The sequence below is a fragment of the Phyllostomus hastatus genome, unplaced genomic scaffold (assembly GCF_019186645.2).
Source record: "Phyllostomus hastatus isolate PE091 unplaced genomic scaffold, TTU_PhHast_1.1 phas_scaffold_93, whole genome shotgun sequence".
In the NCBI taxonomy this organism is placed as follows: domain Eukaryota; kingdom Metazoa; phylum Chordata; class Mammalia; order Chiroptera; family Phyllostomidae; genus Phyllostomus; species Phyllostomus hastatus.
Genome location: NW_025334042.1, coordinates 26,736,931 through 26,763,402, shown reverse-complemented (window position 1 = coordinate 26,763,402; position 26,472 = coordinate 26,736,931). Strand labels below are relative to the sequence as shown.

General features: G+C 35.9%; 1 protein-coding gene across 1 annotated transcript in view; it reads right to left on the bottom strand.

The window, feature by feature from the left end:
• Positions 1-398: 398 nt before the first annotated feature.
• Positions 399-26,472, bottom strand: part of ADAMTS20 (ADAM metallopeptidase with thrombospondin type 1 motif 20) — a 165,405-nt gene continuing 139,331 nt past the window's right edge. The window contains exons 32-39 of the mRNA XM_045829562.1: positions 24,762-24,962; positions 23,972-24,101; positions 23,668-23,762; positions 23,488-23,582; positions 22,695-22,828; positions 19,175-19,266; positions 3,346-3,450; positions 399-988 (exon numbers count right to left, since the gene is read on the bottom strand). Of these exons, the coding sequence (XP_045685518.1) occupies positions 899-988; positions 3,346-3,450; positions 19,175-19,266; positions 22,695-22,828; positions 23,488-23,582; positions 23,668-23,762; positions 23,972-24,101; positions 24,762-24,962 (942 nt within the window). The 3' untranslated portion in view covers positions 399-898. The remainder of the gene's footprint in view (positions 989-3,345; positions 3,451-19,174; positions 19,267-22,694; positions 22,829-23,487; positions 23,583-23,667; positions 23,763-23,971; positions 24,102-24,761; positions 24,963-26,472) is intronic.

The following is a 26,472-nucleotide window of genomic DNA, read 5'->3' as shown; positions in this document are numbered from 1 at the left end:
TAGGATATAAAATAACTTGAACATCTGTAATAAAAATTTTGCACATGTAAAAATAATTTTACTTATTAAAATTTCAATAATTCTCATTTCTCTATTTGATTAATTAAATACAGTACAAACCTTTGAGAAAATAGATTTTTAAGAGTAGATATATACATATGTAAGAGTTATAAAAACAACATATTGCTCTTATAAGTACAATTAGAGGTAGGTGTTTTAAGTCAAAATCTGCTGTGTTATATCTTCTGTATTATACCCACAAAAGTTCTTATTTAGTATTTAACCCAAGCACACATTTTTAATACAAAATTATATACCACATTTTTAGAACTTTTAAACTTGAAGCACCATAATCGACAATTAAAAATAAAAGGAAATATAAAACAAGGTATCTGTGCTGTATCAGTAAGTATAATGGCTATGTGCTTTTTCGAAGTAACTATATTTACTATTCACCTGACATTAAATAATGTTTGTAGTAGTTTTAAATAAGTGCATTTTCCTCATTTTTACTTGCTCTATTTTAACAAGTAGAATAAACATTTCATTGTAAAGTAGGATACCGAGGAGATTTACAGGTGTTTATAGGAATAACTGTGGTCCAGTTCAAGCTGTTAACTGCAACATTATCTTGGTATAATTCATTCAAACATACTTGTATATCCTACCATAAATTATATCCTTTAAGAAAAGCAGACCTTGATTACAGTCGTACACTTGCTAAGTTTATTTTGAAGGCCCTGAAAAAGGCCAAGCAGGGATTTGACCCCCTGATGAGCCCTTGAACAAAAAGGCACAGACAGTTTGGACATGGACATCTCAGGAAGGAAAGAGAAGAAATGAGCACCGGTTATCTGCAGGTTCCTCTCTGGGACACAGTGTCCTCACCTCTGAACGTTCATATCACTTGAATCGGGAGGCCAGTAGTCAGGTGAGGAACACACTTGCCACAAAACCCCCCACATCTGCCGTAGACTTTGGTTCCATCCTGAAAAGGGGAAGAGGCAGAGACAAAGGAGAATCTGAGGCTGGCTGGTATCTGCAGGCCCAAGGCAGAAAAAGCAAATGCTTTGAATCATGTGGCTGAAATTATTAGCCAGGATTTCCTATAATGATTACATTTGAGATCAAAGATCATACCATGTCAGCATTGGTTGAAATTTATGGTTATGGTAATTAGAATAGCTAATATTCATATTAACTTCTTGATGATACAAACCATCCCATAATTTAGACAATTCATTTCAATCCACACATTTTATCCAGGTACCTATTTGCTTTAGTTTTTTAAGATTTTCATCAACTAAATAAAAAAAGATTATACAAACTTGATTTTAACTGTATGCAAGTCATTCCACCCTATTAACCTCAAACATCACACTGGAGTATTAGAAACACAGCCTGAAGAGATGTATAGAAGGGGAAAAGTTGGACTGAAAGCGGTAATTATAATTAGAAGAGAACTAAAAGGGGAGATTTTCTTTTCTTTTCTTTCTTTTTAGAAAAACAGAGTGCATTCACTGAGGCACTGATGGTTAGAGGTAGGCGAAGGGACCAGTCAGACAAGATGTCCTTTCCGGATGACCTTCCATCTTTAGGTCCAAAAGTAAAAAAAACTGAGAACATTTGATAGGATGAAGCAAAAGTAGTTTGAACTCCTTTAGTTTTTGGAAGGGTTATGCTGTTGTTTTTGTGGGTTTTCTTTTAACCTAAAGAGGAAGGGTTCCTGGAACATTTGAGGACCAATGTTTTGATATTAGGGGCTTTTGAAGTTGACTTTTCTTTTAGAAGTTGTTTTTTTAACTCTCAAAAATCTGAGTAAGCAGGAAAGAAGGGAATGTCAGTAAAACTTCTAATTTACATACAGCCCTACCCCAGATTGTTTAAGTTAAAAAAATACACTGATTACATTTACTGGCAAATGAACATACGTTTGCCTTTCCAGGAGCACACTTGGGTTTCCATTTTATACCAGCTATCAAACTTCAGGAAAGATTTTCATATACAACATTTTGATTAAGGTAGACCTTCTCTGCTAATGAAATAATTACTCTTTAAACTAGGACTTAAATAGATCAAAGGAGTGACTGTATAAGATATTCGTACCTACTGGTGACTTTAGCCAGAGTTCAGTCTTTACATTTAACCAAAGGATATCTAAAACCTGGGTAAATAAGGTCAGAATATTTCATGGAGCTCTCTGCATGTATACCTGCTCAGAAAAGTAAGTAAATAATTTATTTCCATTCTTCTACCAAAATGGATTGGACCTAAATATGTCAAATATTTAAAAATAAAGTCATTTGTTTTAAAAGCCTACTGCTTACCCATATACAGAACAAAAATTAATTTTTTATGAAACTGTTTTAATACTTTGTCTTCAGAAATACAATGTTTTAAACACTATCACATCAGAAAATTGAATTTTACTTACAAATATGAGCATAGCAGAAGGCATTTTTATCAAAAGAAAGCCATCATAAAAGAGTGGGCAGATGTTGATGGTGTTGGTTTATGTACAGATGAGAACAGTTATAACATTCCAATTTATTATAATATATATTGAGTCATGCTAAGACACGATTACTCTAATAAGAGTCACCTTTTAAAATGTATGTGCTACTAAGCCACACAAGCAGCAAAACTAAACATTCTGCTTTACATAATATACAAGGTGAGACAAAAGTAGCTTTTATGCTTGTGAGTACACAAAACAGAGTTTACTCTTGTGTTTTCCATTAGAACAACTGTGAACCTGCTTTTGCCCCATCCTGGATGTGTGAAAGGCAAAGCCAAATTACATTGTTTTCCAGATAGAGAAAAATATATGTGAAACTGTAAAAACAGTTATCTAATTATTAAAGAAACTCACTATATAAAAAAACTACTTTGTCATTTGTATTTTGTTAAATGACAAATGGCTTTCGTGCCATCCCATAACTAAATCAAAGCAGTGAGGTAAATGAACCAAATTTTACCTTTCACTCTGAAGTATTAAAACCTACAAACCCCTACTACCTAAAGTACAGCTAAAAGCACTACCTCTTTCTGAGGTACCTGCACTTCAAGTCATTAGCCGCAAACATGAGCCAGGTAAAGTTTAAATGCCCTGGCACTTGATATTTCATGTTTAGATATCTATAGCCTGCACAAGAATTTTTATGTGTTTAAAACCATCATCTGCACATAAATAAAACCCCGTAATTTCATAAATTAGTGCTATGCCCCATTCTGTGCAGTAACTCATTAGTCACTAACCTGACAACTAAACGTAAGGCAGAGGACCTTTAGGGCTAGTTCACAGAGCAGAAGTATTTCAAACAGGTTTGGTCCGGCTGGACTTACTTGGGATCTGTGTATGATGACTGAGGCGTAGCTCCCCTGAGCAAGCCACTTGGCTGTGTTGGATATCTTCATCCCGGTGCCGGCCAAGTTAATGCTGAACTGTCCCTGGATGACAAATAAAAATAGATGGAATTTATAAAATATATAAGAATGTGCTTCAGCTGGAAACACCTGAATGTCAATTATATATAAGAAAGGGCCCAATGTTATTTAAGGGTCTTCCTTTATAAAATGAAGGAATATTGATACAACCTTGCTCTAAGAAGATGAACTAGCTAAAAAAAAGTTTTTAAATTGATTACAAATGAGTCTTCTCATACAAGAGACGAGAGAACTAATGCCACATAACTCAGCATGTAACATTAATTTGGTAGAACCTGAGGACCCAGACGTGGTAGCGAGGCCCCGTGCTGGCAGCAGTGGGCAGGCCCTGATGGAAGGAAGGGCTGTTCGAAGGGACTGGTAACCAGTCTTCGACATTTCTCCAGTTTCAGTTTTTGACCCTGGTTGTTAACTTCCCTGATAAGTTACACTTGAATCTTCTGTTGCTGTGCCTCTTGTGTTAAGAATTTTCTAGAATCTTCTGTTACTGTGCCTCTTGTGTTAAGAACATTAGTTCCTAACCTACCAAACAAAACAACTGAAGGTGGTATCAGTGTCTTGAAGTGTGGGTGGAGGTGATGCCCCGTGATTTACGCACATGGTGTGTGAGCCCCCTAGTGGCTTTATGGTCTAATTCTTTTCAAGACACAGTCGTTTAAGTCAAAATATTTCAGACTATCTTTATTAAAATTTAAACTTTAAACATCTTAACTGAGAAAATGCATGAATAAAGTGGGTAAATTTTGTGTCACATTTTCATGATCTTGCCATATAAAATTAAACATTGAAAAGGTAAAGCATTCTTCAATCATATCACATATCCCATGGCTAAGACTCAATGATTCTTGAGCAAGACTGATAAAACACTAAGGGTTATACTATGTAAATGAAGATATTACCTTTTTAAGAAAGCAAAGGGTAAATGTATTTTAAATGTATTTATAATGCAAATTACTACTATTGCTAAAAACTACATATCAATTTAGTTTATTAATTTAGATTTCTGAGCAATTTGACATATCTTATTTAAAACCCAAATAGAGATTCAAATACATTTAATACAATGATAATATGTGGAGAATTTTCCCCATAACAGAGATAATTTGTTTTAGATAAATTCCAAAGAAAATGTCTTAATATGTATATCATATGGTTATGAAATTTAGTTTCTGACCTGCATGATTGTTTTATTGCTGTATTCTTGGAGCCCAGAAGAGGGACTAGGTAGGTACTCAGTGTTTCTGAATGTATGAATTGAGTGCAGCATTAGAAAAACATATTCATACACACCTAAACTATTCATACTCCGTAATGATTGACAATGACAGTAGACACATAGATACTTTATATTGATAAATACTTGAATGAGGAAAACTGAAACTAAGGATACATTCTATTATTTGATACTTAGTTAAGCGAAACAGGTTTTGCACTGTCCTCCATTTGATGTTAAGCGAAACAGGTTTTGCACTGTCCTCCATTTGATGTTAACTAATAAATAGGATTCTCACCAAATAACATTTCCTACAAATGGAAATATATTCTGTGATGTGGGTTTCCTGTCACCAGCCACTTAACTGAATGTCCCAGTTGTGCCATGTGGTGTTTTCAAAACCAAATATTCTATTCTTCTATTTATTATTTACCTCCTGCTCAAGGCCCAAGGGTTGCTTGGAAGCATTTAAGTATATATACACTGGAAGTGCAAGGAAAAAAGCCAACTAGCTACTGAGAGACTGAGGTCATCAGTAATACAATCAGTTGGATCTAGAAATAGCTGTTTTTCTATTTCCCTGGACTAATTTTCATGAAATTTACTTAGGCCCTTGCAATATAATACAATCTCAAAGAAATGGTAAAGGCATTCATCTAAAACTTGGAATGATATTGCTAGAGTTAAAAATACTATTCACTAATTCAAAATTCTGTGAGTGGCAGACACGGTGTCAAGTGCTCTGGGAGCAGAGACAGGTCTCACTATGAATCTGATAGTGGGAAGCAGATTGCTTGTTACCAGGGGCAGGGGTAGGGTGGGAGAAATGGGCAAGGTGGTCAAGAGACAAACTTCCAGTTATAAGATAAATAAATTCTGGAGATGTAATCTTCAGTATGATGGTTGTAGTTAACAGTACTGTACTACATCTTTGAAAGTTTCAAAGCAATAGCTCTTAAAAGTTCTTATGAGAAAAAATTTGTATCTATGTGAGGTGATAAATGTTAACTAAGCTTATTGTGGTAGTCATTTTACAATATACACATAATCAAATCTTTGTCACACACCTTAAGCTAACAAAATGTCATATGACAGTTATATTTCAGTCAAACTGGAGAAAGGTAAATAATAAGTAAAACAGCATATGTGTGTAAATAAATGCAATGCAATGTAGAGAATTATAGGTGCCATGAAGATACTGGTGCATTCCTATGGGACTTAGTGATCGAATAAATGTATTATGTAATTAGTTCCATTCCAAATACTCCATTTAAGGTTAAAATGTAAATCTCCTTAAACCTAATCTTCAACTTGGAAACTTAATTTGACATAGGAGCTGCTTAAAAAAGTGTGAAGTTCACCTCCTCTTCTATTCTTGATGCTTTTCAGAAGAGGCCACTATAAGAAGTAAAATTTTTTACATGGTTAAAATGTCCATTCTACCCAGAGCAATCTGCAAACTCAGTGAAATCTGTATCAAACTACCAATGGTGTTTTTCACAGAATAAGAATAAACCTAAAATTTGTATGAAACTACAAAAGACTCTGAATAGCCACAGCAATCTTGAAAAAGTTGGAGGTATCACACTACCTGATATCAAACTATACTCCAAGAATACAGTAATCAAAACAGCATGATACTGGCATAAAAACAGACACACAGATCAATGGAACAGAATAAAGTGTCCAAAAATGAACTCACACCTATATGGTTAATTAATCTATGACAAAGGAGGCAAGAATATACAATGGGATAAACACACACTCATTAATGGTATTGGGAAAACTGGCCAGATACATGCACAAGAATGAAACTGGATCATTTTCTTGCAACACATACAAGAATAAACTCAAAATCAATAAAAGACTTAAATGTAAGACCCCAAACTGTAAAACTGCTAGAAGAAAACATAGGCAGTAAACATGTTGACTTTTCTCCCAGCAGTATCTCTTATGCTATGTGTCCTTGGGCAAGAAAAAATAAGCAGATGGGATTACATCAAACTAAAAAGTTTTTCATGCTGAAGGAAAAAATTAACAAAACAAAGAATCTATTGAATGAGAGAAGATATTCACCAATGATATAGCTGATAAGGGGTTACCATTCAAAAAAAGTAAGGAACTTGCACAACCTAACACTAAAAAAACAAACAATCCAATTAAAAAATGGCAGAGGACCTGAATAGACACCTCTCCAAAGAGGACATACAGATGGCCAACAACATGTGAAAAGATGCTCAACATCACTAATCATCAGGCAAATGCAAATTAAAACCATGATGAAATGTCACCTGATACCTGGAGGAATGGCTGTCATCAGTAAAGAAGTGCTGGTGAGGATGCGCACTCCTGGCAGTACTGTAAACTGATGCAGCCATTCTGGAAAATGGAACTACTGCATGACTTAGCAGTTCCCCTTTGGGGATTTATCTAAACAAATACAAAATACTAATTCAAAAAGATAATGCTGCAGTGAACACAGGAGTGCACATATTTCCAACAGTCAAGATATGGGAGCAACCTACGTATCTATTGATAGATGAATGGATAAAGAAGAGTTGGAATATTACTCAGCCATAAAAAGAAGGAAATCTTGTCATTTGCAAAAATGTGGATGGACCTAGAGAAATAAGTGGAGTCAATCAGTCAGAGAAAAACAAATACCATATGATTTCACTTATATGTGGGATCCAAGAAACAAACTCATAGAAACAGAACGAATTGATGGTTGCCAGATGGGAGGGGGTTGTTGGAAGGATAGGTGGAAAAGGTGTAGGAATTAATAAGTATAAATTGTCAGTTATGAAAACAGTCACAGGGATGTAAAGTACAGCATTAGGAATATAGTCAGTAATACTTTAAATAGTAGTATAGTTTCAGATGAGAACTAGACATACCCATGATCACAATGAAAGTTATAAAAACATCTAATCACTATGTTGTATACCAGAAACTAGTATAATATTGCATAACATTGGGTTGGCCAAAAAGTCCATTTAGTTTTCCCCATAGGATGACTCTAATAGGACTTAGTTGTCTTTTACTTCATTCAAACAATTTTGTTAAATTGTATTGTAAAGCTGTCATATCAGCATGCATTAAAAAAAGCACATCAAAATTGGTGCATATTTTGTGTAGCCATTTTAATGTGGAAGGTGGAAGAAAATACACAACATTTTTGACATGGTATGCTTTATTATTTCAAGAAAGGTAAAAACACAACTGAAACACACAAAATAGATTTATGCAGTGTATGGAGAAGATGCTGTGACTTGTCAAAAGTGGTTTGTGAAGTTTTGTGCTGGAGATTTCTCTCTGGACAGTGCTCCATGGTCAGGTAGACCAGGTGAAGTTGATAGCGATCAAATAGAGACATTGATTGAGAACAATCAGTATTATTATCATGTGGGGGATAGCCAACATACTCAAAATATCCAAATCAATGGTGAAAATTAAAAATGTCTTATTTTATGATAAAAAACAGACTTTAAAAAAATTGTTATTGTTGTTCAATTACAGTTGTCTGCATTTTCTCCCCACAGCTGTCCCCGAATCCCAGCCAAACCAACCTCCCTCCCATTTCCATCCATCCCCCCTTGTTATTGTCTTTGTGTCCTTTATACTTGTTCCTGTAAACCCTTACCCTTTTCCCCTGAAATTCCCTTCCCTCTCCTCTCTTGTCACTGTCAACCTGTTCTCTATTTAAGTGTCTTTGGTTATATTTTGCTTGTTTGTTTTGTTGTTTAGGTTCCTGTTAAAGGTGAGATCATATGGTATTTGTCTTTCACTGCCTGGCTTATTTCACTTAGCATAATGTTTTCCAGTTCCATCCATGCTGTTGCAAAGGGCAGGAGCTCCTCCTTTCTTTCTGCTGCATAGAATTCCATTGTGTAGATGTACCATAGTTTTTTGATCCATTCATTTACTGGTGGGCACCTAGGTTGCTTCTAGCACTTGGCTATTATAAATTGTGCTGCTATGAACATTGGGGTGCATGGGTTCTTTTGGATTGGTGTTTCAGGGTTCTTAGGATATAATTCTAGCAGTGGAATTGCTGGGTCAAAAGGCAGATCCATTTTTAGTTTTCTGAGAAAATTCCATACTGTTTTCCATAGTGGTCATACCAGTCTGCAGTCCCACCAACAGTGCACTAGGGTCCCCTTTCTCCACAACCTCTCCAACACTTGTTTGTTGCTTTATGATGGCCATTCTGACCGGTGTGAAGTGGTATGTCATTGTGGTTTTAATGTGCATCTCTGTGATAGCTAGCGATACTAAACATCTTTTCACGTGTCTCTGGATCCTCTGTGTCTTCCTTTAAGAAGTGTCTGTTCAAGTCCTTTGACCATTTTTTAATTGGGTTGCTTGTCTTAGAATGGAGTCATGTGAGTTCTTTATATATTTTGGAGATTAAACCCTTGTCTGAGGTATCATTGGCAAATATGTTTTCCCATACAGTTGGTTCTCCTTTTATTTTAATACTGTTTTCTTTAGCCATGCAGAAGCTTTTTATTTTGATGAGATTCCATTTGTTTATTCTTTTATGTCCTTTGCTCTAGGGGACATATCAGTGAAAATGTTGCTGCATGAAATATCTGAGATTTTCCTGCCTATGTTCTCCTCTAGGAATTCAATGGTGTCATGACTTATATTTACATCTTTTATCCACCTTGAATTTATTTTTGTGTATGGTGTAAGTTGGTGCTCAAGTTTCATTTTTTTTTTTACATGTAGCTGTCCAGCTCTCCCAATACCATTTGTTGAAGAGGCTATTTTTACTCTATTTTATGTTGCTGCCCCCTTTGTTGAAAATTAATTGACCATAGAGACTTAGATTTATTTCTGGGCTGTCTGTTTTGTTCCATTGGTCTATGTGCCTGTTTTTATGCCAGTACCAGGCTGTTTTGATTATGGTGGCTTTGTAATAGAGTTTGGTATCAGGTATTGTGATCCCTCCTACTTTGCTCTTCTTTCTCAAAATTGCAGCAGCTATTCAGAATCGTTTATGGTTCCATATAAATTTTTGAAGTGTTTGTTCTATGTCTGTGAAATGTCATTGGTACTTTAATAGGTATTTCATTGAATCTGTAAATTGCTTTGGGTAGTATGGACATTTTGACAATGTTAATTCTTCTGATGCATCAACACGGTATATGTTTCCATTTGTTTGTGTCTTCCTTGATTTCTTCAGTGTTGTGTAGTTTTCTGAGTACTGATCTTTTACCTACTTGGTTAGGTTAGGTTTATTCCTAGGTATTTTACTTTTCCTGTTGCTATATCAAATGGAATTTTTTTTCTTGATTTCTGCTTCTGATGTTTCATTGTTGGTATACAAATGTCTTTGATTTCTGGATATTGACTTTGTATCCCGCTGTTTTGCCAAATTCATTTATGAGGTTGAGCAGTTTTTTTTTAGCAGAGTCTATAGCATTTTCTATGTGCACTATAATGTCATCTGCAAACAATGACAGTTTTGTTTCCTCCTTTCTGATTTGGATACCTTTTATTTCCTTTTCTTGTCTGATTGCTGTGGCTAAAACTTCCACTACTATGTTGAATAGAAGTTGTGAAAGTAGACAACCTTGTCTTGTTCCTGATCTTAGTGGGAAAGCTCTAAGTTTTTGTCCACTGAGTATGATGTTGGCTGTAGGTCTCTCATATATGGCCTTTATTATGTTGAGGAATGCTCCCTCTATTCCCACTTTGCTGAGTGTTCTTATCATGAATGGGTGCTGTATTTTATCAAATGCTTTTTCCACATCTGTTGATATGATCATGTGGTTTTTGTCTTTCCTTTTGTTTATGTGATGTATTACATTTATTGATTTGTGAATATTGTACCATCCTTGCATCCCTGGGACATATAGACTTTTTGGCCAACCCAATACATTAACTGTGATTAAAAAAATTTAAAAAAAAAATTTAAAGTAAAATCCTAATAGCCAATTCAAAAAAGTAAATAACCCAATACTTATTTTAATACCCATTATAAAGGTATAACCAAGAGAGTGCTGTGTTGGTAAGAAGAGAGATACGTAGATCAGAGTAAGATAATAAATAGATCCACCTATATATGACAGTTGATTTTTGACAAAGGTGGAAACGCAGTTAAGTGGGGAAAATATTGTGTTTTGAACAAATGGTGTTAGGACAATTGGATGTCTAGATGCAAAAACCCCCTCAGACTTCAAAATCAATCATAGGTCTAAGTATAAAACATAGAAAATCTTCATAATGTTTAGGTAGTCAAAGAGTTCTTAAACATGATACTAAATAATAAATTTGATTTCATTAAAAGTTTTCCTTTTTGAAAGACACTAAAAAGAAATAAAAGACAAGGGTCAGACCAGATGAAAATATTTATAAATGTCATGTCCAGCAAAAGACTTGTATCCAGAATTATAAAATCCTCTCAAAACTAAACAGTAAGGAAACAATCTGATTTTTTAAATGGGCAAAAGACGTGAACATACACTGAATGAAGGAGGAAATATGGGGATGACAAGTAAACACAAGAAATATGCTCCACACCATTAACCATCAGTGAAATGCAAATTAAAACCACAATGAGATATTACTGAAGATGGGGAGATAAACAAAAACTTGGCAACACTAACAAGGAAGCAAAGCAGCTGGAACTTGAATCTTTGCTGGTGGGAATACAAAAACAGTGTAGCCACTCTGTAAAAACACTATTGCAGTTTCTTACCAAGTTAAACATACACATACCACGTTACCTTACACCCCTACTCATAGGTGTGTATCCCAGAAAAGTGAAAATGTGCATTCACACAAGAACCTGTACATGAATGTGCCTGCCAGCTCTATTCCTAATCTCCAAAAACTGTAAACAATGCATTTTCTTCCAGTGGATGAATGGACAAACTGCAGGGTAACCATACCACATCCATATGACGGGATTATTTTCAGCAGTTAAAAAGGAACAACTTACTGATACATGCAGTGACACTGATGGGTCTCAAGGCATCCATCATGCTGAGTGAAGGAGGCCAATCCCAGAAGGTTCCCTACTGTATGATTCTATTTCTACATTTGTATGACATTCCAGAAAAGGGAAAGCTGTAGCCATGGGGAATAGGCCAGTGCTCACCAGGAGCACGATGGGAGGAAGAACTGACCCCGGCTGGGAATGTGAGGGGCGGCACTGCATTCTGACTGTGGTGATGGTAACGTGAATCTGTACCTATGTTGAAACTGTATACCAAAAAAAGGCAATTTTACTATTTTTAAAAAATGTATTTAATGTGAAAGGCTATGACATTTATTAAAGACAAATATTTTCCAATTGGTTGGTAAAGAAAACCCAACTACACACTACATGATAGAGACAAAGTGATTCAAAAGGCTATAAACACCCTAATAAGGGGAAATTTTAACATATCACTTTTAGTAACAAGACAGATCAAGTGGGCAAAACTAAGGAGAAAGATGATTGAAATAATTAAAAGGGTAGATCACAAAGAAAACACATTCAAAATACTTAACAATGGGCTCTGGGTACTCAAAATGAATGCTGGCCATGATCCACTGGCACTGGTTGAATGAGGTGGTTTCTCTTGCTCTTATGTAATCAATATTAATTACAAAATAGCTAAAAAGATACATTGTTTTTATTTTTATGGCTCTGTAGAAAGTACCAAATACTTGACTTCACTTTTGATATATGTATTCTAAATTCACATCACACTCCTTAAACTTCATCTTACGTTGCAATGTGGCAAAGTTTATTTTCCCTAAAGAGTGCCATATGTGTCCCTTCTCTTTTTAGCATTCATGTCCTGGGGTGCCCTGTCATATGCAAACACAGAGGATGTGGTTTTGATGAATCCCAAACAACAGAATAAGTTCTTTCTCTGACATCAAACATCTGGAGAGTATTCATGCAAATGTTGTGTAACTTAACACAGAATCTGGTTTGTATATTTGACAGAACATCTCTTAGAATACATGGCAGTGTGTATATTTTGTAACACTAACCTTAGGCAGTTGAATACAGACTGAATGAGCATAGTTCCTTTTGGCAGCGTACACCTAAGCCCGATACCATCTAATTTAAATAGAGCTTTGTGTTCCACAAATGGCCAGAGAATGGAGGGAAGGAGGCCTCTCGCCTTACTGGTTCTGTCTCTAACTTTCTCAAGGGTCTTGGACAGGTTGTTAACATGGAGAGTCTGTTTCTCCAACTAGCAACTAGAATCACAGGTTACAACAGTGTGACTTTCTCAAGATACTGCAGGGGAAATACAGGCATATGGAAATTGAGGAAAAGGAGTTAGAAATTAATGGAAAGAGCTGTCATTTAAAAACCTGATTGTACTAACATGTCTTATTCAGATTCTATGTTCATGGAGAAATATTCTATTTATAATAATTAGCTTTCTGTTAAGATATTCTTTTAAGGCAAGTTAACTAATGAGATAAAAGGAGTCTTGATTCCTCTTGATTCCACTTGACAGTTATGTGATTTACTTGTATATCAGTCTCCCATGATTTTTGTTGATGTCTCATTGACCAGACCTTACTCGATTCGACATGTGATGAAAAGGACCAGAGTCTCAGAACTTGATGACATTTCCAAAGTACTGATATCTGTGTGACCTTGTAGCAGACTCTTCACACCCCTAGGTGGCACTCTCAATTTACTTCTAATTACATCAGGTGAATGACCAAAAGGCATAAATTAGAAGGATAAGATTGGATAAAGTTGACCACCCTTGACATGGGTTGGTCTTTGGGGAATGAATATTTTCTATTTAAGAGGATCAAAATGATAGTGTTACTGTATTTGAAAACCTATATGTGAGGGGAACAATTGTTTAGAATGCTGGAAGTTTTATACTGCTCATCCTTGACTTTAGAACAGATGTCCAAAGAGACACAGTATAAGACTTCAGAAAGGGGAGTTCAGAAGGGGAAGGACAATCTTTGGAAGGGAACTGAATAGAAGGTGTAGATCAGAGTTACCATCAGAATGTCAATCTCCTGGTAGACCAATATGATCGAAGTAGGAAAAGAGAAAAATGGACACAAATCGAGCTAATTAGCCTCAAAAATTGAATGAGATTCCTTTGAAAAGTTAGCTACCTTTAAAAATATAGCCAGTTAAACAACCATAACTGGTAACAATAAGATACAACAACAATTTAATGTCTCTGGAAATTGTCCTAAGGTTACATAGCACATGGAGAAATATTTATGCAAATAAAATCTATGAACCTTAGGTAGGAATAGTTAACCTCTGTGACATTTGAACAATAACCTGTCCTCTCCTCTCCACCTCAGCAAGATGTTTAAAAAAGTAAAAGGTAAGATAACTTCTCATCAAATAGAAAACATCAGTGAAGAGATAGAAATTATACTTACAAGAGCCACCAAAGAACAATTCTGAACTTGAAAAGTACAATAACCCAAATAAACATTTCACTAGAGCCAACAGTAGATTGGAGTTTGCAGAAGAAAGAATCAGCAAACATAAAAAAATATCAAGTGACTATTAAAGCTCAAGAACAGAAAAAAAATAAAAAATAAACTCAGAGAAAGAGAGACATCATGATGTGTACCAACATAGGCATCATGGGAGTGCTGAACAGAGAGGAGAGGAGGAGGAAAGTATATTTGAAGAAATAATGGTTAAAATTTCCCCAAATTTGGTGAAATGCATTAATCTACATATCCAAGAAGCTCATTAGACTTCAAGTTGGGTAGACACAAAGAGATCCACACCCAAATATGTCCTAGTAAAGATGTTGAAAGAAATATCTGAAAGCATCCAGAGAAAAATGACCACATAAATGAGAACTCCAGGAAGATAAATAGTTGACTTCCATTGTTTATCTATAAGCCAGAGGACAGCGGGTGACATATTTAAAGTGCTGAGAAATAAAAACTGTAAATCAGCAATTTTATAACAAGGAAATCAATCTTTCGAGAATGAAGGCAAAAGACATTCCCAGATAAAGAAAAGTGAGAGGATCTGTTCCTAACAGACCTGTCTTACAAGACACAGGAAAGGAAAATTTTAAGACTGTAATCAAATGACACCAGGCATTAATACAGACCAACACAAAACAAGCCCAGAGTACTGGTAAAGATAATTATGAAATATACTATAACTGCACTTTTTCTCTTAACTGACTTAAAAAGCAATTATATAAGCCAATATGATTCCCTGGCTGGCGTAGCTCGGTGGATTGAGTGCAGGCTGCGAACCAGGCATCACAGGTTCGATTCCCAGTCAGGGTACATGCCTGGGTTGCAGGCCACAGGCCCCAGCAACCACACATTGATGGTTCTCTCTCTCTTTCTCCCCTCTCTAAAAATAAAATAAAATCTTTAATTAAAAAAAAACAGTATGTACATTATTATATTATTGACCTGTAATGTATATAAATGTGATATATTTGATTATAGTGTCATAAATGAGGCAGGTGAAAACAAATTTGTTTTAGAGAAGTAATACCAGCTGATATCAAATCTACAGGAAGAAAGAGAGAATCAAAAATGTTTAAAAAGATTCTTTAAAAAACTATGGACATATTTTTTCCATATCTTCTCCCACATTCTTTAAAAGACATAAATTCATAAGTAGAGTAATATTATAAAAATAAATTTATTCAATTTATTACATATGTAGATAGTATATGTTTAACAGATATAACACAGAAAATGGAAGAGGACATAGAGCCTATATAGGACTAATGCTTTGATATTTCACTGAAATTGTATAGTATAAATCTGAAGTAGATTCTGATAAGAGGTATATTGTAGGCCCTTGAGCAACCATTAAGAAAACAATTCCAAAAATATAGAAAAATTAAGGAAATTAAACTGTTACACTAGAAATCATTCACTGAATAAAAAGGAAAGCAGTAAAGAAGGAACAGAGGAGCAAAAACAACATAAGACATACGGGAAACTGAAATGAAAATGGCAAATGTAAATCTAGGGATACCAATAATGACATTGAACAATCAAAATGCAGAGATCCAGGAAAGTGCTCCCTGTAGGAACAGAGATATGTATTCTGTCCAAATAGGTTAAATAGGTTAAAGTAAGTGGGATGAAAACATACATACCATGTACTATCAGCAACCTTGAATTCTAATATCGGATAAATTAGATTTTAAGAGAAAAACATTACTACAGTTTAAAGAGGGATATTTTATGATAAATGAAAACTATATCAGAAAAATTATAGCAATTATAAGCATGTAACCATGTACAACAAAACTCCAAAGTAAATGAATCAAAGACAAAGTAAATAAAGCAATAATACTGAAGTGCGAAACCAACAATTTAACAATCTCAGCTGCAAAATTTCAGCATGTAGAACAATGAGGCAGAAGATCAACAAGGAGATGGAAGAGTTAAGTGGCAGTTCAACTCGGCCCCACGGACCTCACTGACAACAGCACGTACGCTCTTTCCCAGCACACACTGCACATTTTCCAGGACAGCCATATGCTGCACCATAAAACAAGCCTCCCTAGATTTAAAAGGATTAAACGTTACAAAGTGCGTTCCAACCACATTGGAATGACAGTAAAAATCAATAACAGAAGGAAACTTGGGAAGTTCACAAGTATGTGAATTTAACACCACACTCTAAAATAACCAAATGGGGCAAAGAAGATTAAAGTGGTAATAGAAAATACTTGAAAAGAATGAAAATAAACACAACATATCAAAACTTCAAGGATACAGCAAAAGAAGTGGAGTTGTGTAGCTGTAAATGACTATATTAAAAGAGGAACAAAAGATCTCATTTTCAGTAGCTTAACCTTTCACCTAAAGACACTGAAGAAAGAAAAGCAGAAAGGAAAGAAGTGGTAGAATAAAGATATTTTAAGACATTGATAAAGAATAGAAAACTAGATAAAATCAACAGAATCCAAAGCTGGTTTTTTGAAAGGAGCAAAACTGACAAACCAAGAAAAAAGAGGAGACTCAAATGACTAAAATCGGGGATGAAAGAACATGACTGCAGATTTTACAGGAACATGTAAGGATTATAAAGAGAATGATATGAACAACTGTATGCCAACCAATTAGATAATTTCAATGCAATGGACAAATTCTTAAAAAGACAAACTACCAAAACTGACTTAAGAACTAAAAATCTGAATAAATCTACAATAAGTAAAGAGATTGAATTACTAATTAAAACAACTCTTACAAAAAAAAAGCCCAGGCTCAGATGGCTTTGCTGATGAAGTTGTGAAACATTTAAAGAATTAATTCTTCTCAAACTCTTCAAAAAAGTAAGAGAAGAAATGCTTTTCAGTTCATCCAAGGAGGCCAGTATTTCCCTGATAGCAAAACCATACAAGGATATCACCAGAAAAGAAAATGGGAGAGCACTGTCACATGAATATAGATGAAAAATTTCAACAAAACAAACCAAATTTAGCGATATAAAATCTAGCGATATATAAAAAGGATTGTACACCGTGACCACGGGAGAGTTTCCCCGGGAATGTGAGGTTGTTATCAGTGTGATGTACCACATTGCGATAGGCAAGGACAAGAACCAGGGGATCATCCCAAGTGGATGCAGAAGAAGCCTTTGACAAAATTCAACACTCTTTCACGACAAAACCACTTAAATTAGAAACGGAAGGGCATTTCCTCAACCCGGTCAAAGACATCTACAAAACACTCTCAGTTAACAGACTTTATGATGAAGGACTAAATGCTCTCCCCCTAAAATTATAAACAAGACAGGATTGCCCACTCTCACCACTTCTATTCAACACTGTACTGGAAGTGTTACCTAGGGCAATGAGGCAAGGCAGAGAAATAGAAGGTATCCGGATTGCAAAAGGAAAAGTAAAACTATCTTCATTTGTAGATAACATCATCAAGTATATAGAAAATCCCAAGGAGTCCATTTAAAATACTACTACACTTAATAAATGAGTTCAGCAAAGTTGTAGGATACCGGATCAGTTTATAAAAACACAGGCAAAAATTAGAGGTTTATTTGTGCCTCCAATTTGGGAGTCTCTTTGTGGGCAACCCTCCCTGTCAAAAGCCTTCTTTACCTTGAGCTGGAACCTGCTGCTCTACTAATACCTCCTGATGTAACACACACTGACCTCGCTCCTGTTTCTGGGAGCTCTTTAATTATTTAAAGATGCTTATAGCCCTCTACTCCTTTCCTGGCTACCTCTTTTGGTTTCTTTATGTGACATGATCTCAACCCCCCTTTTCCCCCCTTGGTTGCCACCTCCTACTTCCAGATAACATTAAAAATTTCCTAAAAGAAATTAAAAATAAATATAATACAAAGAACTCTTTTGATCTCAGTGTGGTTCTGTGGTACCACACTGATTGCATTAGGTTGTTTAGGAATGACCCCTGCTCTACATGACTTAACATGAACTAACTCATGGTGCATAAAGAAAACACCTGAGTCTTTCCAAACATTGCCAAGCTCTATTGGCACTTCTGGGCCTAAGACTAATATGTTTATTCCAATTACATTTTCTGTATTTGGTTCAGCCCATAGCTGTAGTGGTCTTTTTTATCTCAAGTCTTCTTCTTTGATACAGAAAACGCCCTTTCTTTCTACCATGAGCATGCCTCCTGTGTGTCACCTGATGAAAACTGTGACTGGAAAATTCCAAGAACAGAGTGCTATGACAAGCCACTTGTCACTTTTATTCAAAATGATATCAATATTATATCAATATTATAATTACTACCACTTGTGCATGACTTTTACAATTAGCTAGGAGTCTACCTAGCAATGCTATACTCATGTAAGCTGTACCTCTCTTCCCCTTATCATAAGGATGTTGTACACATGGACTTATACAAATGTCTTTTAAAAAATGAGTTAGTATGATTTTGTCTAAGAAAAGCATATTCTGTTCTGGAAATCACAGATGCCATAGAAGGGTGTGTGTAGAGTGCTAAAGGATGTGGAAATAAAGGATTAAAACAAGAATAAAGACTTGGAAATGTACTATTTCACAGGGGATGGAGGTTATTCTGGGAGTGTCACAGACCCGGGTGACTAGCATAACCGACAGTGGCCATGGTGCAGACTGTCGCATGCTTGTGATCCATTCCTTATAGAACATGCCCATCCATTTCCACAGGCCAAGTGGAAGGACTAAAAATAATAAAGCATTTCTTAGGCCCAGAAATGCCAATAAAGCTCGGCAATGTTTGGAAAGACTTAGGTGTCCTCTTCTATTTCTCCTGAAAGGAGAAATAGAGCCTAGCGAGAGCCTCCTGAAAGGAGAAATAGAATCTGAACAATTTAAAATTCTTATTATTATACCTTTCAAACAAACCCAGTATTGTCACACACAAAAAAATGTTTTTCCTCCAAAGCTTACTACAACTTTTGAAATAAAGTTCACGTACAAAGTTTGTATATTCTATTTACAAGTTTCTTGCGATATTACAATCAAGAAAGCGAATGAAGAGAAACAGTATCAATTTTTTTTCCTGGTTAGTGAGTAATAAGCAGACATGAACTACCTGTGGGCATCTGGCAGCACTGTAGCAGTCTCCAGCTGTGGCGAACGGAACTGCTTTTCCATATGTTGTCCGAGCAAATAGGAGGTCTGTAGCTAGAATATCATAAACGACACTCTTTATCACTGAGATATTTGTTTCCAAATGTCTTTGTAAAACATGATATGCATATTATATTCTTAAATACATTTATATAATTCAAAATTTAAAGCAAAAATGCTATGTAATTATAATACATAACATAGATGAGGCCCTCAATAATTTTTCTTTAGCACAAAAATGTTAATCTCTAAGTCAATTTTTTTAAGCTAAGTAAGTGCTTTATTATATTTCATATCATAGTGAACATCTAAAATAAAGTGAGGTCAGGTACAAAATTACAGGAAAAAGACATTATCTAAAGGTAAGTAAATTATTACAAAGCAACACATAATTTCAGGGTAGCAGTCCAAGTTGGAGATAAACATCTGGGTCTGTCATCTAAGGGGTGGTATTTGAAATCTGCAAATTGAATGAGGCCCTTAAAGGAATGGTGAAGCCTGAAAGTGTTTAGCACTCAGTGTTGTGGAAGATGAAGAGTAACTAGCCAGGCTGAAAAACAGTGAGAAAGATGGGAGAAAGAGTGGCTAAGGAAGGAAAGAAACAATGAGTGTGGTGTCCTGAAAGCCGAGTGCTGTTGATGGATCCAGTTAGATGAAAACCAAGAATTTGTCATTGGATTTAGAGAAATGAAGGAAGAATTGGTGATATGAGAGAATGGAAAGTTTGCTGAAATAATGTTCTGGTATAGGTAAAAAGCGATGAGCCTAGCGAGGGCAGCCTTACAGGAGAGCAGGGATGGCTCATCCACAGCAACTGGTGAGAAGGCAACGTCTGTAGTGAGCAAGTAGGTAGGTTAGTGGCTGTGGCAGTAGTAGTGGTGCAAATTCCCTTCTGGCTCTTATTTTCTCAGTGAGATAAGAAGCAAGGTCCTTGCAGACAATTCTACTTGAACAACAATAAAACAATTTAAGAAAAAGAAACAAGATCATTAGCAAAGAGTGACTTAAGTGGAACATTAGAAATTTGAAGTTTGAAGCTAGAAGAGAAGATGTGAGTTAGACAGTTAGGAGAGTGGGGGAGGGAGTGAATGAGGGAAGTGCGACAGGATTACGTAAGAGTGTGAGGGTCCATGTAAGCCCAGTAGTTATGCATGTAAAGTGAGATCAGTCATAAGGGCAGTGTACTCTTTGTCATAGAAATTCGAGGTGGAACTGCAGAGCAGATGAAAAGTTTAATCAAGGCTGGGTTTTTGTCACACAAGTTTGAAGAAGGAAAAGAGGCCAGAAAGTTGAAAATGTATACATTAAACATCATATCCTCAGGGCCCAGCCCAATGCCTGGCAAAATGTCAGGTTTCTTTTTTCTTTTTTGATAAATTCATGAACACCAGCACCTTAATAGATAGCAAGGAAATTATTGGGTGCCCATCATGTGCTCAGCAATGCAAATTACCTGACACACACATGTTATTAAATAATGATTATTTATAGAGCATTTACTGTAAGATATTTACTAAGTGTTTTACAAGTATTATTTCTTAATCCTCACTATCTACCCCCCCCCAAAAAAAAGCAGGAAACAGAGGAGGGAAAAATGAAAAGAGAAAAAGAACAGGAGGGTTTTTTTTTCATTTTACACATAAGGGAATTTAAGCTTAAAGAGATACATCCAAGGTCACATAACTGGCAAATGGACACAGAATTTCCACCCAGTCTAACTCAAGTTCATGATCGTGACTAATAGTATAATGCTTCCCCACTGCAGTAATGGTGGGGTTTCAGTAAATGGTAGCCATTATCACTACTAATAAGTCATTATCATAGAACTAAAACAGAGATTATGTATTCATGCATTCACTATCTCAAAAACATTTCTTGTTTCTTTTTATGGCTTATGCACTCTGGTAGGCATTGGTGATTCAATGGTGATTTAGAGTTTGTACTTCTAAAACTAACTTCCTTGCCTCTTCCTATAGATAATGTAACCTCCAGGATGGTAGGCTGCTCAGTGTATGAGGTCTGTCTGGAAAAAGTCCAACCACCATTAATATAATGAGAAAGGCTTGCCCAACATTGATGTAACCTGAGAGGGGATAATGGGGGGAGGCGTTTTCAGGAACTACTATAAAGGACACATGGTCACAACCAAGGGGGGGGCAGAAGCAAGGGAGAGAGGTGGGGATGGCTGGGGGGGGAGTGGTGGGGGATAAATGCAGATAACTGTAATTGAACAACAGTAAAATAATTTTTAAAAATTGATGTAACTTAGCAGCCAAGGAAAGTGGACTGGAATACACATGCATGAACAATGACATCATTGTACTGGTCAGTGGGGGCAGTAGATATCATTGAGTGAGCATGTGTACCGTGTGGCCATCACACTCAAAATGACTGAGTAGACCAATAAATCTTCATTGAATTTTGCATTAGGCTTGAACATTCCTCCATGGAAACTATTCTAGTGATTCAGAAAGCCACAGTTATGGGCAACTGGTAACTGGCAGTTTTATCACAACAACGTGCCCACTCATGCATCATGTCTCATGCAGAATGCTTTGGTGAAACGTCAAATTACCCAGGTGACTGAGCCCTGCTGCAGCCCAGATTTGGTGCCTTATGACTTCTGGCTTTTCCTCAAACTAAAACCACCTTTGAAAGGGAAGAGATTTCTGACCATCAGTGAGATTCAGGAAAATATGGTGGGGCAGGTGATGGTGTTTGGGAGAACTGTATGAGATCCCAAGGTGCCTACTTTGAAGGGGAATGAGACATCATTGTCCTGTGTGTGATCTTTCTTGTATCTTATATCTTGTATCTTCTTCAATAAATGTCTCTATTTGTCATATTCCATGGCTGGATAATTCATGGACAGAGCTCACATTTTAGGTTTCATAAGTATGTTTTGACCATATTATAAGTTGCTTCCTAAAAGGCAGCAGGTCCTTAGTCTGGAATCTGTGAACAGGACTTGATCTTCCTGCAATGCCATTTACCAGCTCTATGAATTCAGGCAAGTCACTTAACTGCCATAAGTGCATCTTAATTCCATCATTTGCAACAGTATGATGCAATTTGCCTCAACTAATTGTTAAAAAGATCAAATGAGAATATTTATGGGAAAATATTTGACAAGTTGTAATCTGAAATTACCTTAAGCCCTGAAATAGTTTATTAACCTCAACAATTATGTTGAGATGTTAACTTTATTCTTAATGTAACTGGGGATTTGGAGATCATATCTTGGAAGGGCACTATGTATCTTATCACTATCATTACCACTACATTTTTAGTAAGGGTCCCCAAGGTCCATGTCATTGCAGAGGGAGTATGTAGATAATAACTTAAAAAAAAAACACCACAATTTAACTATTGCCCAGTGCTTGGCCCTTGGCTGTATCCTAGCTATTATATATATCAGCATATTGTTGGACTTTCATTGGCAAAGAGAAGCTTTTCATTTTACAAAGAGATTCAGCACTTACTTTTAATTTGCATAGATGTGAGATCAATTCGTATTTTGCTGAAAACAGTGTGTCCAGCAGCCAGGTAGTCATTTGTACATTCACAGTCTTGCCTCCTACTTCCATTAAAAGGACATTCATATGGATTTTGTAGTCTGTAACAACATTAGAATATTTTTAGCATTAGGTGCAGCTGTCAGCCCACAATGCAGGTAAACTTTGGAAATGGGAAGGTAAAAGATCCACTCTTTAATATAGGTAACTATGTCTACAAGTTATTAAATAAGAAAAATCACTCAAGGTGAACATATGAAATTATCCATGGGAAATTCAAGACGAGTGGAAAAATAATTCAGCTTCAGTTCTCCTAGCTTTTGTTACTGGAATTAGTACAATTTCTATAAAAATACACATATGTCTTAAAGTCTTCCACTGCTCACCCACAGTATCAGTTTTAGTCCATTTCTCTGTGAGTACATATGATTACTCAAGTCTTTATGATTGAACAGGCATGGGCAACATCTAACTTAAGTCCTCATATGTCCACCTGCTTCTAAATTACTTGTGGATGGATTGAGTAAAAATGAAAAAGGACTCGTGGACACGGACAACAGTGTAGTAACTGCTGGGAGGTGGAGGGTTTAAGGGGACTAAATGGTAGTGGAAATGGAAAAAATACAATAAAGATTAAATTAAAAAATAAATGACTGGTCCCACTAGCAGGCTATTCAAGTATCACTCTGAATGCTGGACCTTCTGATTTTCTTGAAGAAACATTTAAAAATGCACTATTTAGCCAAAACACATCTCATACCTAAAACCATAGACTTCAGAAAAGTTGTCTTCTTCTCCTTTGACCAATGATATATATTCCCTGGGGTTCTCTGAGTGCATCCCTGCACAATAAACCTAAAGGGAAATGTAAATATCTATAAAAGTTTTCTCAGAATCAAAGGTCAGTGTTAAAATTAAATAGGAACTGTTTTCTTAATACCTTTATTATTCTTCCCTCGATGTTAAGGTAATAGTCACCATCCTTGGTGATATTGTTTTTCCCTTGGATTTCTTTGCAGCTGGTAAATGTTTTACCTTCAAAGATAAGTGAAGACAACTTACTGACAATGAACAAATTACCAACGCAGCATGAATTCAATGCAATCACACAAATAGTAGTATACTCCTAAAAAATAGGCACTTCATTTTATGTAGCATATGACTACTATAAATATTTTCAAATTTTAATGAAAACTCCTTAGGAACACTTAAGTACTAGGTAGACTTTTAAGTCTATTACTTACAGTCATTGACATAACATTTCTTTTGAGTATCTGGCTTCAAGCGCTTTAAACATACGTCACTGAACCGACCATTTTCAGCCACGCATCCCACCCTTCTCTCCATTATCCCAGCTCCACAAGTCGCTGAGCACTGCAAATAGAGTAAAATTTGAAGGTAAAGTATGTAATGGATCACAAAGCCAATAAAACCTTTTCTCTTCCAGATTAGGTCCTTTGGGAACAAACTAATGAGCAATGGTAGGTAGATTGACTGAGGGTACAAAAATAGCCTGGAGACTGGAATCCTTGCGCATGAGCCTGAATCTTGTTTCTCAGTTACTGGCTCCTTGTCATTTCTTTTGTATATTTATATCAACAGCATATTCTAATTACTTTAAAACATTAATTCATGTTCATGCTTAAGACTCTTCAGTTTTTTCTCATTGTTATTTGCTGTTTGTAAAGCAGTGTTTACTTGTTTTCTACCCATTACATTGGAAAAGGAATATAGTGCAAGTAACTTTTATTACTCACAGAATAGATTTATTTACTTCTTCACTTAACCACTAAGTATTTAAGTAACTGCTCAAAATGCAAACCACTGTGTGAGGCTCTCTGAGCAATAGCTGTAAGTAGGTTATAGTAAGCATAGAAAAAGAGATAAGATTTTGCACAATTAACTGATAATGTGATTTTTAGACAACAGCAATATGAAATAATTCTGGGATCTAGTTAGCCATGCAGCTACACAGGTAACCCACACTTACAAAGTCTCATTCGGAAGGTTTTCAACTCATAATTACATACTGACCTTGCTCCATTTTCCAACTTTCCAAGTGGCCATGTGCAAACAGCTGCTAAAATTGCATCTGTAAACCTGAGGCGAAGGCAGCACAGGGCATTCTGGATAGTCTATAGGCCAAAGCTGATGGAGCTTATCTATCTCATTAGATTGAATTCTAATGCAATACATAATCCTTCGTGGGTAACTAAAGCCACAGTTACCGGAACACTGAAAAACATTTATAAGAGGGAGAAGATATCCTTAATAACCAGGGCCTAATATTCACCTTTATATATATATTTATATATGTACACATGTATGTGCATACATGTACATGTAAATATGTGTAAGTATATATAAATATAAATATATACACATAAATATATACACATTATGCATTGTTTTCCCCACAATAATACTATTCATTAGCTTCGTTTATAGATAAGTAAACAAAGGTTAAGAGATATTTGGTAACTTTCTCAGGGCTGTACCAATAAATGGAAGGGATCCATTATCCAGGCTAAATTAACTATTTGTACTACCTGTGTTTTTTTGTTTCATTTTTTATTTGCATTATACTACTGAAACTATCTTAACTGAGTGAAAATTTATGTCTCACACAGGCACAGCTTTGGGGAAATAAAACATATGTGAAGGTTATTATCTAAAATAAAGGACATTTATTAGGGAACAGCAGACTGACTAGTATGTACATGTATGTGAGGACACCAACTGAGACTGAGAAATGAACCAATCAAAAGACACAGAAATTACCTTATCTGGTACTCACAGACTGGCAAATCTCATATGCCTGTATTCTACAATACATAGAACACTCAGAAGGGTCTTGGCACAGCAGAGGGGGATAGATTAACCCTAGACTAAACAATGCAGTAGCCTGAGGTAACAAAGTTTAAGAGTAAGACAAGAAAGGATCAAACTGTCTCCCTACAGATAACTACATTTAAGAATGAGGATCAAAATACATAAATAGGGATAAAAAATATCCAGTGGCCTAAAAAGGTAAAAGTCATGTCTGGCATGTAATAGAAAGTTAACTGGCATGCAAAGAAGCAAGAAAATGTAGCCTACCATGAGAAGAAAATTCATCTATTGAAACAGACCAGAGGGATGAGTAAAAATGGCAGAGGACAGGTCTCTGAGAATTCCCTCTTTCATAAAACCATGAAAAAACTGGCAAAATTTATCAGAATTAACTTTTTCAGAACTCTGGAAGTGAACCAAAGGCTTGCAGCAATTCAGGAAGCATTTATTCAGTAAGTCTCAGAAGAGGGAGCTTTGTGAGGTTTTAACTTGCCCCATCCCCGTACTCCACTCCCTCCAGCTCCACAGCAGCCTTGAAAATCAATAGCCCTGCAAACATGGTGGAACCGAAGGGGCAGGACAGGGTTGGCTGTCTTTCAAAGATTCCATTACAGAGACTTATTATTTGAACTGTTTGGTGGTTTTCTAGAAGAACCCACTTGCAAGGCTCTCCTTATTTAACTGAAGCTTACCCAGTGCTAAAAGACTTTTCCCTCCAGGGATAATTGCTGAATTGTTGAATTAAAGGCCATTGTTTAACTTTGCAGAGATCACAGTTGGCATAAACAATAGGTTAGCCAAAAGAAATTCGAAAGGAAAAGCTGGGTAATGAGATGTTCATATGGGCTTTGAAAACTTTCAACATATTCCTAGGACTCTAGAAGGTCATGGACACACACAGGGCTGGACACAT